The 16,224-nt window shown below is 30.1% G+C and overlaps 2 protein-coding genes across 2 annotated transcripts; one reads left to right on the forward strand and one right to left on the reverse strand.

Annotated features, from left to right (window-relative positions):
- Window positions 1-236: 236 nt before the first annotated feature.
- Window positions 237-1,840, forward strand: LOC133030275 (eukaryotic translation initiation factor 3 subunit C-like). Its single transcript, XM_061102839.1, has 2 exons — window positions 237-610; window positions 715-1,840. Exons 1-2 carry the CDS (start codon window positions 587-589, stop codon window positions 913-915), a joined length of 225 nt encoding a protein of 74 aa, XP_060958822.1. The 5' UTR covers window positions 237-586; the 3' UTR covers window positions 916-1,840.
- A 7,881-nt stretch (window positions 1,841-9,721) lies between these two features.
- LOC115721734 (protein ALP1-like) lies at window positions 9,722-13,489 on the reverse strand. Its single transcript, XM_061102840.1, has 4 exons — window positions 13,230-13,489; window positions 10,539-11,079; window positions 10,209-10,434; window positions 9,722-10,117 (listed from the first exon to the last, which is right to left on the reverse strand). Exons 2-4 carry the CDS (start codon window positions 11,073-11,075, stop codon window positions 9,801-9,803), a joined length of 1,080 nt encoding a protein of 359 aa, XP_060958823.1. The 5' UTR covers window positions 11,076-11,079; window positions 13,230-13,489; the 3' UTR covers window positions 9,722-9,800.
- Window positions 13,490-16,224: the final 2,735 nt, after the last annotated feature.

Consider the following 16,224-nt stretch of genomic DNA (forward strand, 5'->3'; position numbering starts at 1 on the left):
TGATGTCTGCCTCTTTGTTATGCGACCATATGGGTTCTATATTTTGTAGGTTAATTATTTATTGTGTACACTACACATGTCACACGACTATACTTAATTTTAACTGAGCTATTAACTCTTTTAAATTTACCACGTGTCAAAATATTATTGGTCCAAATTATTATTTTAATTTTAACAAATAAAAATAAATAAATAATTAAAAATATATTTTTTTCTTTTTTTTTTCTTCGTCTTCTTCGTCTTCTTCTTCTTCTTAGGCCAATCCAGCCCAATCCAAGTTCAAGCTCTGGCCAATCCAGCCCAACAACCCCATATCCCAGCTCAGGCCAACCAACCCCATCTCAAACTCAAACTCAAACTTCCCCTCCTCCACCGCAGGACTCAAACCCAGTCCCACCTCCGCCCAACGCTAACCCCGTTTCACAGTCTCCGCCGCCACTTAGTCCCGACCTAACTCAGCCGCCGCCATCACAATCGCCGCCGCAAGTGGTTGTTTAGGCATATTTGATTGAAACAATGGAACCTTTTTTTTTTCGAATGTAGATTTTTGCCCTTTGATTTTGAATAGTTTTTCTTCTGCGAAAATATGGCATCACGATTCTGGACCCAGGTATTGATTTTGAATGAAAACCAAATTTTGTGTTGGATTGAGAAAAAAAGAAATTAAACTTAGAAACCCTTTTGAAAATATAATTTTTTTGTGTTTAATGTCAGCCTGAAAATGACTTTGAGGAGGAAGAGAGTGACATTGATGAGGAAACTGAGATTGGAGGTGGTGAGCCAACCTCCGAACCTACTGTTAATAGATACCTTAGGGAAAATGCTAGTGACAGTGATGATTCTGATGGGCAAAAGAGGGTTGTTAGATCGGTGAAAGACGAGCGTTTCGAGGAGATGGCTTTAACTGTTGATTAGATGAAGAATGCAATGAAGATTAATGATTGGGTTAGCTTGCAGGAAAGCTTTGACAAGATGAATAAATAGCTCGAGAAGGTTATGCGTGTTTTATTGGTTTAATTCTTTTGCTGGTCTAATCTGGGATGGGTCAAGGTTAGGGCTTAAGAGGCTATCTGTGTTCATTCTAATGAGATGGGCATTGAGAGATGCATTGACTCAGCTTCTTGGTTTGTGGTATTTTGGAGAAATTGAAGACCAGTATTGATTTTTCAAGCTGTTTGTGAGGTTGAAACTTATGCCATTCTCTGTTATGTCTCCATGGATTCGTGCAGAGAAGAAGAAGAAGACGAAGGAAAAAAGAAAGAAAAAAAAAGAAAAAGAAAAATTATTTATTTATTTATTTTTATTTTTTAAAATTAAAATAATAATTTGGACCAATAATATTTCGATACGTAGCAATTTTAAAAGAATTAACGGCTCAGTTAAAATTAGGACTAACAGACAAATAAAAAACATGAGTTTGAGGACTATTACCGCTATTTTTGGAGGTTGGGGACTTATTTATATCAAACTGAACTTTTTGAGAACTTTTGCCGCAAATTTCTCTTTTTTTTACCTCCACCATTTACTTCTTTATTAGCATTTTTGTGATTCTACCTAAAATTTTTAAATAAATATATACAAGTTATTCAAAACAATAATTATATCTAGAAAAAATTACAACATATTCAATTTACATGATCTTATAATAATCAAGGCAACCAGCAAATTATTCATAGTGGAATTGGTAAGGATTCCTAAAACAAGTAAAATGACATAGATTCAATCCTTTAAAATGACATGTTCTCTTTCTTTATTTCTTTTTTAATTGATATTTTAATTAATTTAATAATTTTGAATGCCTTTAATATTATATTTTTTATTTTAAGAATAATTGCGGTAAAAGTCCTCCAAAAACTTAGAATTGATGTAGGTTAGTCCCTAACTTCAAAAATTAGCATAATAGTCCACAATGTGAGATTAATAGTAAGTATGTTGGTCCCTTGATCCATTAAATTCAAATAAAGTGCCACATGTCAACTTTTTATTGGTCAAAATAATAATTATAATTAAAAAAATTTAAAATAAAATAAAAAACTAAAAAATATATTTTAAAATTATAAATTTAATTTAATTTATTTTATTTTATATTTTCTTTTTTTTCTTGCTCATCTTCTTCAACCAGCCACGAAGTTTGACCGAAGCACCACCACGACACCAACCACATCCTGACTGCTAGCATTCCCGACCGACCCCAGCTAGCCTTAGCCACCTCCACTGAAATATAGAATAAAAAACTAAAAAATATTTTAAAATCATATTTTTTTTCTTTTCTTCTTCGTCTTCTTCACCCACTCACCCTCTTGTTCCTCATCCCACCCCATCCCCAACCACATCCCAACCCCAAGCTCTCTGAAGATCTACTGCGGACAGTCACCTTCTACCGTCAACGTCTTCTTCATCTAGTCACACCCTAACCTTCAACTGTTTAAAAAATTCCTAAATTGCATAAGAAGATACCCAAAGCAGATGCCATAAATTATTTTTTTTTTTTAAATCAAACTCTTATCAATATATCCATCAAACCCATTTTAATCGTTGATCCAAATAAATTTAATTCATAAAATATGTCAGATTAGTATAGAAACTATCATCCTAGTGAACCCAAAGTCAAATCTTAATCCACACATCGGGAACAAAATCAAACTATATCCAAACTAAAATTTGTCTTCTTCTTCTTTGTATCCATCCAGGTCTCCTTTTGGAAGCTCCGATCGCATGAGAAGAGAGACGAAAGAAGGATTGGACTTCAATTTCGGTCTACTCACCACTAGGAACTAGCTCACATCGTCGGGGACCGTTTGGTGAAGATTCTCCACTAACGTTAGAGGTGAGGGTTGATTGGCTCACTGTCAACGGGCTCGGGACGGCGATGGTTACGTGCTTTGCGCTCAAGAAAAAAATAGGTGGTGGTGGAAGCGGAAAAAGAACAAAAAGCTTACAAAAAAAAAAAAGTCGTCAAACAGATTTGAATGAATCTATGCTCCACGAAGAAGAAGGGGACTTGAGAGAAAAACAAATAAAAATAAAAAATAATATTAAAGTTTTTTTTATAATTTATTTATTATTAAATTTTTTAATTAAAATTATTATTTGGACCAATAAAAAATTGACACGTGACACTTTATTTGGGTTTAACGGATCAGTTAGAAAAATGACCAACGTACTTACAGAAAATGTCATCTTAGAGACTAATTACTACCAATTTTTGAAGTTGAGGACTAATCTGCATCAATTCTAAATTTTTGGAGACTTTTACCAATTATCTTTTTATTTTATTATTATAATTATGGAATTATTCTTGGTTCTTTAAAATTTGGTGTGGTGAGAAGTTTTACACTTTCTTAAATCTTTGTTGAATACAGTGAACAATACAATAATAAATAATAATCAAATAAAAAGTCGTGCTTTTATAATTTTATTTTTTTTTGACAAAGTGATTAGAATCACTCATGAATTTACGACGCCCACATTCGCCACCGGCGCTGGAACCTCCTCGAACTAGGATAGCTCATCGTCTAACCGCAGAGCATGTTTTGCCAAGCCATGGGCCGCTAAATTCTCTGAGCGAGCCACATGGGACAAAACTACCCCCGGAAATTTAGACAATAAAGCTATAACATCTTCAAACAACACTCTTAACTTGTTGAAATACATCTCCCCATTATTGATAGCCGTCACCAAAGCTAACGAATATGAATAAACTGAAAAATAAATCAAAAAACCAAAACATTTTATTAGAAAATAATCAATCTGATCAAAACACTCAAAAATTTCTAAAATTGAAAAACTAGATCCCCATATAAAATACTATAACTAGCCAAAGGGTCTCCCTTTGGCTAGTAGCAACTTAACTCTTATATTTTACTTCATCATCATCTTAGGATTACTATCCCTTACTAAGACCCTAAAACCTAAAAATTTTGATATGTAATCTAGTAATAACAAAAATCCTACAATGCTCAAATCCATAGGATATCAAAAGTTTACTTTGAAAATTATCGCAATAATAAAGTAAGCAACGAATAATGTACTTTAATAACATTGATTATCAATGATTAGTGTAATTCAATACAATGAAACAAAATAACCTTGATTATTAAGCATTAATGACCCATTAATTCCATAATCCTTCCCAAAATAGACAAAATCAACCATATTAATTCATTATTAATATCCCCATTTCTAAAATATTACAAATTTCTTTATTGTACTTATCCCAAAAAAGCAATTTTTATACATATTTATTTATGGTAAAACTTTATTATAATCAAATCAATCTATATTGAATTGAAATTACTTAAAATAATCTAATTTAGCTATTATGACATAATTATTCCTATTTTAATTTCCAAAAGACAAGTTGTAAAACTTCCAAAAATTGTATCCTTTTAAGTTACCATAAAAATATTTATAATGATACCTTCCTATACGACATAGATTACAAACCAAATTCTATAAAATTTGACTTCCCAAATATATCTGAATACAATAAATTCGCATTTGACAAGATACCTCCTTTTATTACAATATCTTCGTATTTATTATTCTTTAAATTACTTGATTAATTTTAAATAATAATATTAGAATCTGAATATTAAATTCTACCACTTTATCTTTTTGTTAATAATTCCTAAAAATATGAACCAACCATAGCTAAAAGCTATTATCGTTTAAACTTAATCCTCCTTAAACCTTATTTCACTTGAAAATATTTTTTTTAAAATATCATTTTAAAATTTTCTTTACATCATACCTTAACTTAAATAATCCTTATATTCTAACTAGTAAAATTTGTCTAGTGCATAACTTGTTTATTTTGCAATTTTATTGTGCCAACATTTTATTATATTTTCAATATAAGAAGCCGTGAAAATTTTAAACAAACTACCCTAAATAATTAGGGGTCAGACATATAATAGGCGCTATAGCCTTGTAAGGCGCCAAAGCCATAAAAATGGCGCAAATATAGAACAAACCAATAACAAAAAGATTACAATATATCCCATTATAACAATTCAACTTTACAGAAACAAGAAATTTTCGGACAACAAATTCTTTGAAGAAAACTTCATAGTTTCCTCCGTACTCTTTCCTCTTACAACTATCAAAACAAGATTATACAAGAAAAATAATAAAAATAAAAACAGAATATACAAAATTTAAAATGCAAAAGAAAAAAATTGATAGTGTAAAAAATTTAAAAGATAAAAATACTAAGTTAAGATATTAATTAAATTAAAACATGTAAAATTTATATTAAATTATAGTAATCGATATATTATTTCTTGCTTGACACTTAAAACATGTATATGAGAGAGAAACTTTACAGAGAGTGCTTTTATAAAATTGAATAATAAATAAATGGAAAATATTTCACTCAAATATGCTACAATAAGTAGTTTATTGTCTGTTTCAAAAAAAAAAAGTACTTTATTGTCAAATTAATGGTATGATAAAAAAAAATATTGTGTTGAATGTTGAAGAAGAAGATATGATTATATTAAGAAAGTTATTATTTACCAATTCATGCCAAATATATATATACAAATTTTACATTGAATATTATTGTCTTGAAAAATAAAATTAATTATGTTGATTGTTGAAGAATAGGATATGATATATTAAGAATAGGATTGTAATTGAAAAGATTAACCTCTCTTTGATAGCCAAATTGGGTTGGAAGCACTTTAGGTGATCAGGCCTTGTGGTGGACCAAGTAGTTCGATGGGAGTAAGTTCTAGTCTGGTGAACTAGTTGATAAGACCATCTTCAATGGTAACATTTTGGAGAATGCTTGATGAAGTAGAAAGTTTAGGTGCCAAAATATAAGAATGCTATATTATTAAAGATAAAAGAATGTTATTCTTGAAATTTGCATTGATGCCACACAATGACATTTGATGCTATGTTTTTTTTTTACAATAAAAAATTAAAAGTACAATATATATAATAATTTAATAAAAAAAATTATATATATAATAATATGTGAGATCATAATAATAGTATTTTTAAAAGATATTCTACTATTGGAGTATTTTTTTAAAATAAATGTATAAAAATAATGTGGAAGAAAAATAAAATAAAATATTATATTTTTAAATTGTGTGGAGATATATAGCACCTTTAAAAAATATTACCGTAGATTCTCTAATGTTTCGTTGACGGATATAGGAATTATAGCCTCTAGATCCCTAAGGAACGAATCATATTTTTTTAATGGGAAATTAAAAAACAAACCATGCTTCGCATGCGGTTATATTTTAGGGAAATTTATAGTTTTGTATACATTATATAATTTTATTACACTATATAATACAAAATAATTTATTTACATTTAATTATACATTCTATATTACATACATAAACATAATTTTAATTTTCTATACAATCTATATAAGGTAATTAATTTTTTCTTAGTCTTATATAAATAAACAATAAACATACATATTTTTCCTTACAACCAAAAAAATAAAATAAAATAAACATACATATTTTATTTATAAAACTATATATAAAATATATTAGATTAATAATTTATAAACATTATTAATATAAAATATTAATAATATTTATACATAATTTCACATTTGGTTATGGTTTTGTTTCTTAAAATAAAATAAACATAAATGTTTTATTTTTAAACTTATTTATGAACTTTTTATAAATAAATTATATTAATTCTATTAAGACATTATCATAATAAGCATAGATGAATAATATCATTATAAATATTAATAATAATCAACCTAGTATATATATTAGATGCTCCTTCGGTTCCCTGGCTTGAGTAGGATCACTATAGTGCGACTTTCAATCTGAGAGTAGAGGATACCCCACTTTTGCTACATAATACATTGCTTGACAGGAATGGGACTTGAAACCTGAGGAAATTGCAATAGTTTTGGGGACAATTCACTTGATTAATAGATTTCCTTTTGATGAAGAGAATTAACTTGTTTGGAAAGATTCTCTGGAAGATTCCTTCTCGATAAAGAGAGTGTATCATGCTCTTACTAGTACTTGGCGTATAGGGATCATGACAATGTATGGGAAGCCCCTCTTCATGAGCGCACTAGATTCTTCATTTACAAACTTGGAAGAAACATCTTACCATTTAGTGGCCGCTTTTAGCAAAGATTTGGTAATTGTGTCAATTGTTCCATTTGTAATAATGATGATGATGATTCTTTTTTGCATATTTTCTTTGGTTTTTCATTGGCAAGATTGGTGTGGTTTGCAAGTCCTTGGGGTATTAGAAGTGATACCATGTAGTTTGACTCATCTCTTCTTTTGCTTTAGTGGCTCCTCAATAAGACTAATTTTACTATATATGCTAGTTCTCTTTGATCCATATTTGGGTTGTTAGGAACAAGGCTTAGTAGGAAGGATTTATTGCCACTACTTTGGACATCCAAAGAAGAATCCCAGCTTGTGTTGTTGACTATTTATCTTGGAGGGAGAAGGAGCTAGTTTCTCATCCTCGACCATCTGATAAGTTGTTTGATATACCCAACTTGCCTATTTATCTTGTGGTCATTAAGAAAAAGGAAATTTGTGGCATAAATACTCCAATTGTTTGATTTGTTACTAATAAATACCCAAATTCAAAAAATAGTGGTATAAATACCTATATCTTCAAAACAAACTGCTTTGCTGGTACCCACTTCACAGCTCCGTTAATTTTTCATTTGAATGCCATGTGTCAATATTTTATTAGCCAAAATAATAATTTTATAACAAAACTAATTTTGAGTGATTTATAAAATAAAAATTTATTAAAACTAAAGGAAAAAAAATCAGTTCTCTTTTATTTACCATCTTCTTCTACATGAACCACGAATCCAGCTCCTACTCCCCATCTTTTTCTACAAATCCTAACCCCTACAATATTAAATGATAACTTAATAATATTATTTCTAATTATATATAAATATAAATGTATAAAACTATTTATTCTGATAATTCATTCTTTTTGTTTCCAATAAACTTATTAATCAAAATTTATAAACAAATCATAGTTTCTAGACGAACATTTGATCTGGTGCCATCTCAAAAAAAAAAAACTTCAAAACCCAGCTCTCTAAAATCGTGATGGCAGGGAAATGATCTCGATAGACGCAACAAATCTTAGCTGAACTGAGCTAGGGAAGACGTCGGAGCGAAGGTCGTCGATACTTTTTCGACACAAATTGATGAGGACGAGGACGTTACAGACAGTTCTTCAACTGGTCAAACGGTCGTCGGGACTTGTACGACTAGAATGACGAGGAGGGGTCTTGGCAGTGTTTGGTTGAGGAAGATTAATAATTTCATTGATTAGGAATTTTTCGGATTGAAGAAGCTGAATAAGTTTCTAGGTTTGAGATTTTTCAGGTTGAAGAAGATGAACAGGTCATTCGTTTATTTATTAATTATATATTTTTAATATAATTTATAATTTTAATCAATTTTTATTTGTTCCATAAAAAAAAGAAAAATAAATCTCTTATAAAAAAATCATTTAAAATTAATTTTGTTTTACCATACTAATATAATATTGACACATGGCATCCAAATGAAAAACTAACGGAGCTGTAAATTGGGTACCAACAAAATAGTTTGTTTTGAAGATATAAGTATTTATGCCACCAATTTTTGAATTTAGGTATTTATTAGCAACAAATCAAATAATTTGAGTATTTTTGCCGCATATTTCCCTTAAGAAAATGGTGGTATCATTATGGAATTTGTCACATTGCAGTGGCATGTGCATAACGCCTTGCAGGTGGAAGCTTTGGCTCTAATACTAAATGTTGGATTCTTAAAGAATTTAATAGAGTTGGGCTTGATATAACAAATTGGGCTAACCATTTGTTTCCATCACAGGCCCATTGTTTTGAGTTTCTATAAAGTTTGGTGGTTAATGGTTACCAGAAAAAAATTAGAGGAAATTACACTCTATACTCTTTTTATATTGTCCTTTTTTATTTTTACCTTATTTTTTAAAATCTATCGTTTTTACCTCTTTTTTAAAATATTGTACCAATTTTACCCCTATCACTTCAAGATACTCTTAATGTAATTCTCTTATGTAAGGGTATTTTGGGTACAATACATATAAAAAGAGGTATGTTTCAAATAAACATAAAATTAGAGGTAAATTTGATTAATTGATGAATAAAAGAGACATTTTTCAACTTACCCCAAAAAATTATGTTATTTACAAAGGAGAATTAATTTACATAATATTTTTTAACTTTTTTTTTTTTTTGTTAAATTTACGGTTAAAATTGTTCTGATAATTTTGATGTGGGTTATTATGTAGATTTTAGTTGCGATTTAAGTTACACATTTAGGGCCCGTTTGGTTGGAGGTAATGAAAGCAATGGAATAGGAATAGGATTAAGAATAGGAATGGTAATGGAATGGAATAAGAATAGGAATAGGATTAGGTTGTTTGGTTAGATTTATGGAATCAATAATTGAATACAATTCTTATGTTTGGTTGACTATATAATGAAATGGAATGGAATAAATTAATTTTGAACAAAAATACTATTATTTTTAAAACATGATTGAAAAATTAAATTAAATATATTCAACTTATATATATATTTTTTTAAAAAAAAAATTGATTTATATTTTTTAAAAAAAACTAATATGTATTAAAAAAAATTAATATTTATTTAAAAAATTTGATATATATAAATTTATATTTATTGAATTTACTATAAAATATTACTTCTTTAAAAAAAACCTAACATATATTTTTTTAAAAAAACTATATAATCACATAAAAACTTGTTCAAAAATATAAGTATTCATGTCCAATACCCATATTTATGCTCAAAATAATTGTTTGCAAAATTATGAAGCAAACAACATGCCAAAATGATTCGATTTTGAGTCTTTATTGGATAGAATGACGGACTCCTAAGAATTGCCCATCGACTCTTAATTGCACCAAAACATCTCTCAATGACATTCCTAGCAGATGAATGCTTCATATTAAAAAATTCTTGTGAATTTCTAGGAGGATTTCCATCTTCCCATTGGTTGAGGTGATAACGTTGGCCTCGATATGGAGCAAGAAATCCCTTACAATTAGTATATCCAGCATCTACAAGGTAATAATAACCTAAAATAAAATAAAGATGGGGATTAAGTTGTCTCCTAAATGAGCTACTAATCAAAAATAAAAAATGTACAATCTAAAACACCAAGCTTACCATTTGGAACACACAAACCATTTGTTATACGTATGGCATCACGTAAAACTCTACCATCTGCTGCAGAGCCTTCCCAACCAGGTAACACATATATGAATTGCAAGTCTTGGGAGCATACACCTAAGACATTTGTAGCTATTTCACCTTTTCGAGTACGATATTTTGGTTTATCATTCATAGGTACTCTCACTCTAATATGAGTTCCATCTAGTGCTCCTAAGCAATTCTACCATATCATAAACAAAGTTTTTTTCATTAGTATTTCAAACAAACAAACCATTTCCACCTAAACCATTTTAATTGAAGAAATTCAAGAAATATATATTATACCTTGAACCATTTCCATCTCTCATCTGTTGAATTTTCAAGAACAGGTTCAGGTCTTTTCAATAACTCTCCATGTAGCCGAATGATTGAATGTAACACATTATGAAAATATTTGCTAATTGTCTCACCCGATCTCATAAATCGAAATCTAACGACTCTATTTTTCACATGATGAGCAATTACATGTAAAAACATAGCCACTTGTTCATCTACTTGTAAATATTTAGATGCTTTTAACCCACCCCTAGTTTCAAGCATTATGCATAAAGTGCTAAATGCTTTCCTATTCATCCTAAGTTGATCAAAACAAATGACATCACTCTCATAAGCTATTTGGTGCACAATTTGCCTATTGACAAAAATATCAAGTATGTATAATTGTCTTCCCAAAGAGCTTGATTCAATACTATGTTCAATAATTTTTTCCCATAATTTAAAAAACCATTGCACTACATGCAACACATTCATCCAATACATATAAAGAGTTATGACCTTCTTCTTTCTCAAAATTTGTCTTTCACTTACAGTTAAGCGAGCCATTATCCTACAATGACAATAATTGAGCAAAAGAAACTTACCATTATTCATACAATCCACTGAATAATTCTTCATCATATCACATAAAAGAAAATAAAAAAATATGCACACATACAACAAGATATTTTATATATATGTTTGCACACACAACACAATACAAAGCTATATTGTAACTCAATAATTATGTAATGTGTATTAATTTCAGTAATTACAGAGAATTAACATGAACATAGTGAGCACATGCAAAACTAGATATGGGCTATAAAACAGAACGTGGCAAACTTAACAAGCTTCACTGAATATCATATATATCCCCATGGCAAAAGGTATAAATGATAAAATATGTTTCCAAAAAGAGGTCAATCACTCTTTAACAGAAGACAGGAAAATACAATGGTTTCATTCATGTGTTAACAAAACACCTTTAGGATACATAACTGCTCTAATGTAACATTATATATGGATCTGTGTTGGAATAATAAAAATGACATAATAATACTAGTACAAGTTAGTGTGTTAGTGTACTGAACTAATTACTACTGTTTAGTGTGGGAATCTAAGGAAGATGTTCTTTCTAAGTTAACAATCTCTGCTAAAGACACCTTTGTTACATAGTACACTTCATGCTGCAATGAAAACTTTTTCAATCTAAGTATACATGAAATATGGTGAATCTATTTAGAGGAAATAATAGCAAAATATTATAGGATGTCAAAAATTTTGGTGTAGTTAATTTGATGTGCCACCACCACCAACAATCCATTTCCCTCCATGACACAATACTAAATTAATGTAAAACTAGATATGGGCTATAAAACTAGGACAAAGATGTTCATATCATGATTATTAACACTACTACAACGTAACCACTATAAAATATAGTACTATACTAATTGTGATTAAGAATATGTTATTTTATATATATGTTTGCACACACAACACAGTACAAAGTTATATTGTAACTCAATAATTATGTTATGTGTATTAATTCCCAACCAAACTTATAGCTTAAAAAAAAGCTCTAAATGGTGATTTTCTTTCATCCACACTATAATAATAAGGAAAAGTATTGGAAAATTTGTTAAGAAGAATCAAATACCAAAAAAAGGTATAGAAGGAAGTATTGGCTACCTACACATATTGAAGCTCTTTGCCTTGAAATTACTAAAAGGAATAAAAAATGAAGAGAGACCCAATAATGTTTTTCCAACAAATCCATCTCCACCTTACATAATCTTCAAAGAATCTCAACCCTTGGATCATTCCAACACAATGATACCCTTTTTCTATAAATACTCACACAGAGCTTTCTTTAGCTATAACAAAGAGCTAGTAATTAATCAATACATAAACTCTCCACTCACCACATTACTCAAAACTAAATCCCAAGGCTTAATTTTGCATATAGTGAAAATGGGAGGCAACAACAAACAGAGGAAAAGTAATTCTACCTCTTCTTTCTCAATTTTTAACATGTTCAAATCTAAGAGAAGAAGATCATCATCATCATCATCAGATGATTATTATCATCATCATCAAGAGGAAGTGGCTTGTGCAAGGTCAAGAGTTTGGCCTAGTGATGAGGACAGAGGTAGGCTTGTGAAGGGTATGCTTGTTTTATGCAACATTTTTTCGTAATGACATTGACATCCTACACAAAATAGGTAATGACAGAAAAATTCATACTCGAGCAAAGCAAAGACAGTCATCAACACACGACTTTCTTTTCGCTCGAGAGTAATCTTTTTTTTTTTGAATAAGTTAAAGGGTCCTCTTATCTTAGACAGCTCTCCAGAGTAATCTAGGTGAACATATGAACCAAAAATGATAGCTCCAATTTTGAACCCCAATACCAGTTAAGAAAGATAGAAATCTTCATTTTAAGAGAATTAAAAAAAAACTTTTGACGACATTATCAAAAGAACCCAAGTTATTAGAACACTCATTTTGTAAATCCCAGTGAGATCAAATCCAAATTATGGAGCTTGTCTTTAGACAACATCCATAGAAATGATAAAGTTCAAGTGAGAGAGAGTTATGACACAAATAATAGGAAAACAATGGCGGTACCACCAAACCAGAGAGAGAGAGAGAGAGAGAGAGAGAGAGAGAGAGAGAGAGAGAGAGAGAGAGAGAGAGAGAGAGAGAGAGAGTTACCTCTGGCAACGCTACCCCGGCACTTGCAGTCGATCGAAGAAGACGAATAAGAGTTGATCGAAGAAGACGAAGAAGATGGTCACAATGGTTAATCTTCAGTTTGCTAGGGTTAGGGTTAGGGTTTGTTGGGCTTGGGCCAAGAGTAGAAGAGAGATATCTGGAATGGAATTATAATTCCACCAAATAAAAAATGGAATAGCAATTCCATTAGTTTGGGGGAATAGCATTACTATGGAATTCTTTTCCAAAATTGTTATTTTTCAACCAAACAAAATAATTAAGCCCATTAGTATTCCATTCCATTCCTTTCTGGCCCATTACTATCAACCAAACGGGCCCTTAGTTGCTACGTGAGTTTTAATGTGAATTTTTATAAAAATATATAAAAAAAAAATTATTTTAAAATGTAACAATAAAAAAACTCTTAATTAATATAAATGATTAATTCTGCATCCAGATATTCAAGATAAATAACATTAATCAATATAATATTATAAAAAAATAAAATTATAAAATTAATTGAAATCTTAAATTAAAAAAAAATACCTATTAATCACACCATACATATTTTGTTGGTTGTATATTATTATAAATTTATTATAAGTTTATATATTATATAGTATACTAAAAGAGTTGCACATGTGACCTTTCCCTAGTATAGATATTTTTAGAAAATTCCCTAGTGTAAATTTATGTATTAAGAATTTATATATCTAACAATTACAAATATAAATAAAATATCTAAGTAGACAAATAATTATATATGATATCTGTCTCTGACCATAAAATCTTATTACAGTATATAAAATCAGTGCCTTGATGTTTTCTTTTTAATATATTTAATGACTTAATAACAAATAATTATTAGCATATATTCTTGTGAAGCTGAGTCACAATCACTTGCTTAGGATTATAGATACATGTGTTGAATTTAAAGCTTATTATAAACCCCACAAAATCAAATGTCATTAATAAGTTCAGTAATTGACGGTTCACCTTTGAGGCCTCTCCGATTTCAGAATGTATTGTATATTAATTGATACTCACTATAAGACACGTATCCACAACTTCAACGGTGGTCATTCAAACTCATTCCCTTAACTGTCTTTACCCATTTTTTATTTTATTTTATTTTATTATGGATTAAAATATCTAACAAGATTGTAGATATTTTATTTTAATAGTTTTTTATATTTTTTTTTTGAACTTGAATTAACAGAAGAAGAACAAAACTACAAGCTAGAGCAAAGAAGGTAAAAAACTATTCCAAATTAACACTTTATCTAATCTTTAGCCTAATTTAACTAAATTATGGGCAGAGATATTCAAATCTCTACTTACATAAGCAATTTGAAGAATATGACTAAAAGAAAAAGAGTTTTTAACACTTACAAGTAAATCATTAAATATACTATTGTTCCAATTACAATTATTAAACTTATCAACTATACTTTTACAATCTATCTTGAGCACTTGGACCGGCAGTCTAACCAATTGAATCCAATTAACCGCCAAGAGGACAACCTTTGCTTTTGCAATTGCAGGAGTAACAACACCAATAGAAGGTTTAACTCCCCCAACAATCTGGTTAGAATCATTAAGCACAACACCACTTAAACTATAAACCCTTCTTTCAGAATCTAAAGCTGCATCCGTGAAGACTTGATACCATCCTGTAGGGAAAGCCAACGAAACTGATGAATCCTGGGCAAGTGGGTCATTAGAAGGAATTCACTTTTGTTGTGCATCTAAGTACTAAAGTAAAAAACTATTACACCATACAAACATTTCATTAGGAGCAAGAGCAAAAACGATTGTAAAAAGCATTATTCCTTTAATTCCATATAGTCCACAGGAAACATAACAAAACATCTGCAGAACCCTTGTCCAAACTAGCAAAAATATTAGAAATAAAATGCAGAATATCAAACTGTTTATTTAAAAGATAAAAATGAGCAAAGTCTGAGTTCTTCCAAGCTTTCCTGGCTCTAGGGCACTCTAGCAAGGCATGCTTAATAGTTTCAGGGTTTATGTTACACAGGGGACACAAAGGTGAATATGTCTTTGAAAAGGTGAAGCAGCCACAACGATAGAGTTTGTGAGAATTCTCCACACAAAATGCTTAACCTTGGAGGAACATTAGCATGCCAAACTTTAGTCCAAAAGGTTTTTGAAGTTTGAAAGGAAGAAGTGGAGGGGATATCTCTACTTGCAAGGGCTAAGTGATATGCAGATTTAACAGTGAAAAGACAAGAATTTTCCCTGCCCCAAATTTTCTCTTCTCTACCATTGATTCCCAAAAAAAGAACATCCAAAATATCATTGACAGTAGCGGTATCAAAATAAGTGTGAAGTTTATCCAGATTCTATGAACCAGAATGATCAGTAAAATATGATAATTTGGTCTGATTTGGCTCCCGATTGCAAATAGATTGCTTGAACTTAGTGGAAGGAAGCCAATGATCATCGAGGGTTCTAATGCTCTCTCCATCTCCCCACTTTCCAAATTAAACCAGAACTAATAGATCCCTTCCCCAAAGAATAATACGCCAAGAAAAAGAAGGATTATGACCAGCCTTCACATCTAAAATAGATGAGTTTGGGAAGTACCTAACCTTAAGAGTGAGACCCAACAGAGAATCAGGTCGAGTAAAAATATGCCAAGCCTGTTTAGCAAGCATAGCTTGTTTAAAATGAATAAGAGATCGAAAGCCCAAACCCCTAGCAAATTTAGAACAACAAAGAGATTGCTAATTTTTCCAAGGAGTTGTCTTGTTATCCCTCGATGAACCCCACCAAAATCTGGCCATGACACACTCAATTTCCTTACAGAGTTTAATAGGAAGACGAAAGCAGGCCATTGCATAAGAAGGAATAGCCTGAATGATTGCTTTAAGTAGAATTTCCTTACTAGCCTTAGAGAAACATTTAGAGTGCCAAGAATGAATCACAAAGGAAATTCTATCATTGAAAAAAGCAAAAGAATGATGTTTTG

The sequence above is a fragment of the Cannabis sativa genome, chromosome 8, assembly GCF_029168945.1.
Source record: "Cannabis sativa cultivar Pink pepper isolate KNU-18-1 chromosome 8, ASM2916894v1, whole genome shotgun sequence".
Classification (NCBI taxonomy): Eukaryota; Viridiplantae; Streptophyta; class Magnoliopsida; order Rosales; family Cannabaceae; genus Cannabis; species Cannabis sativa.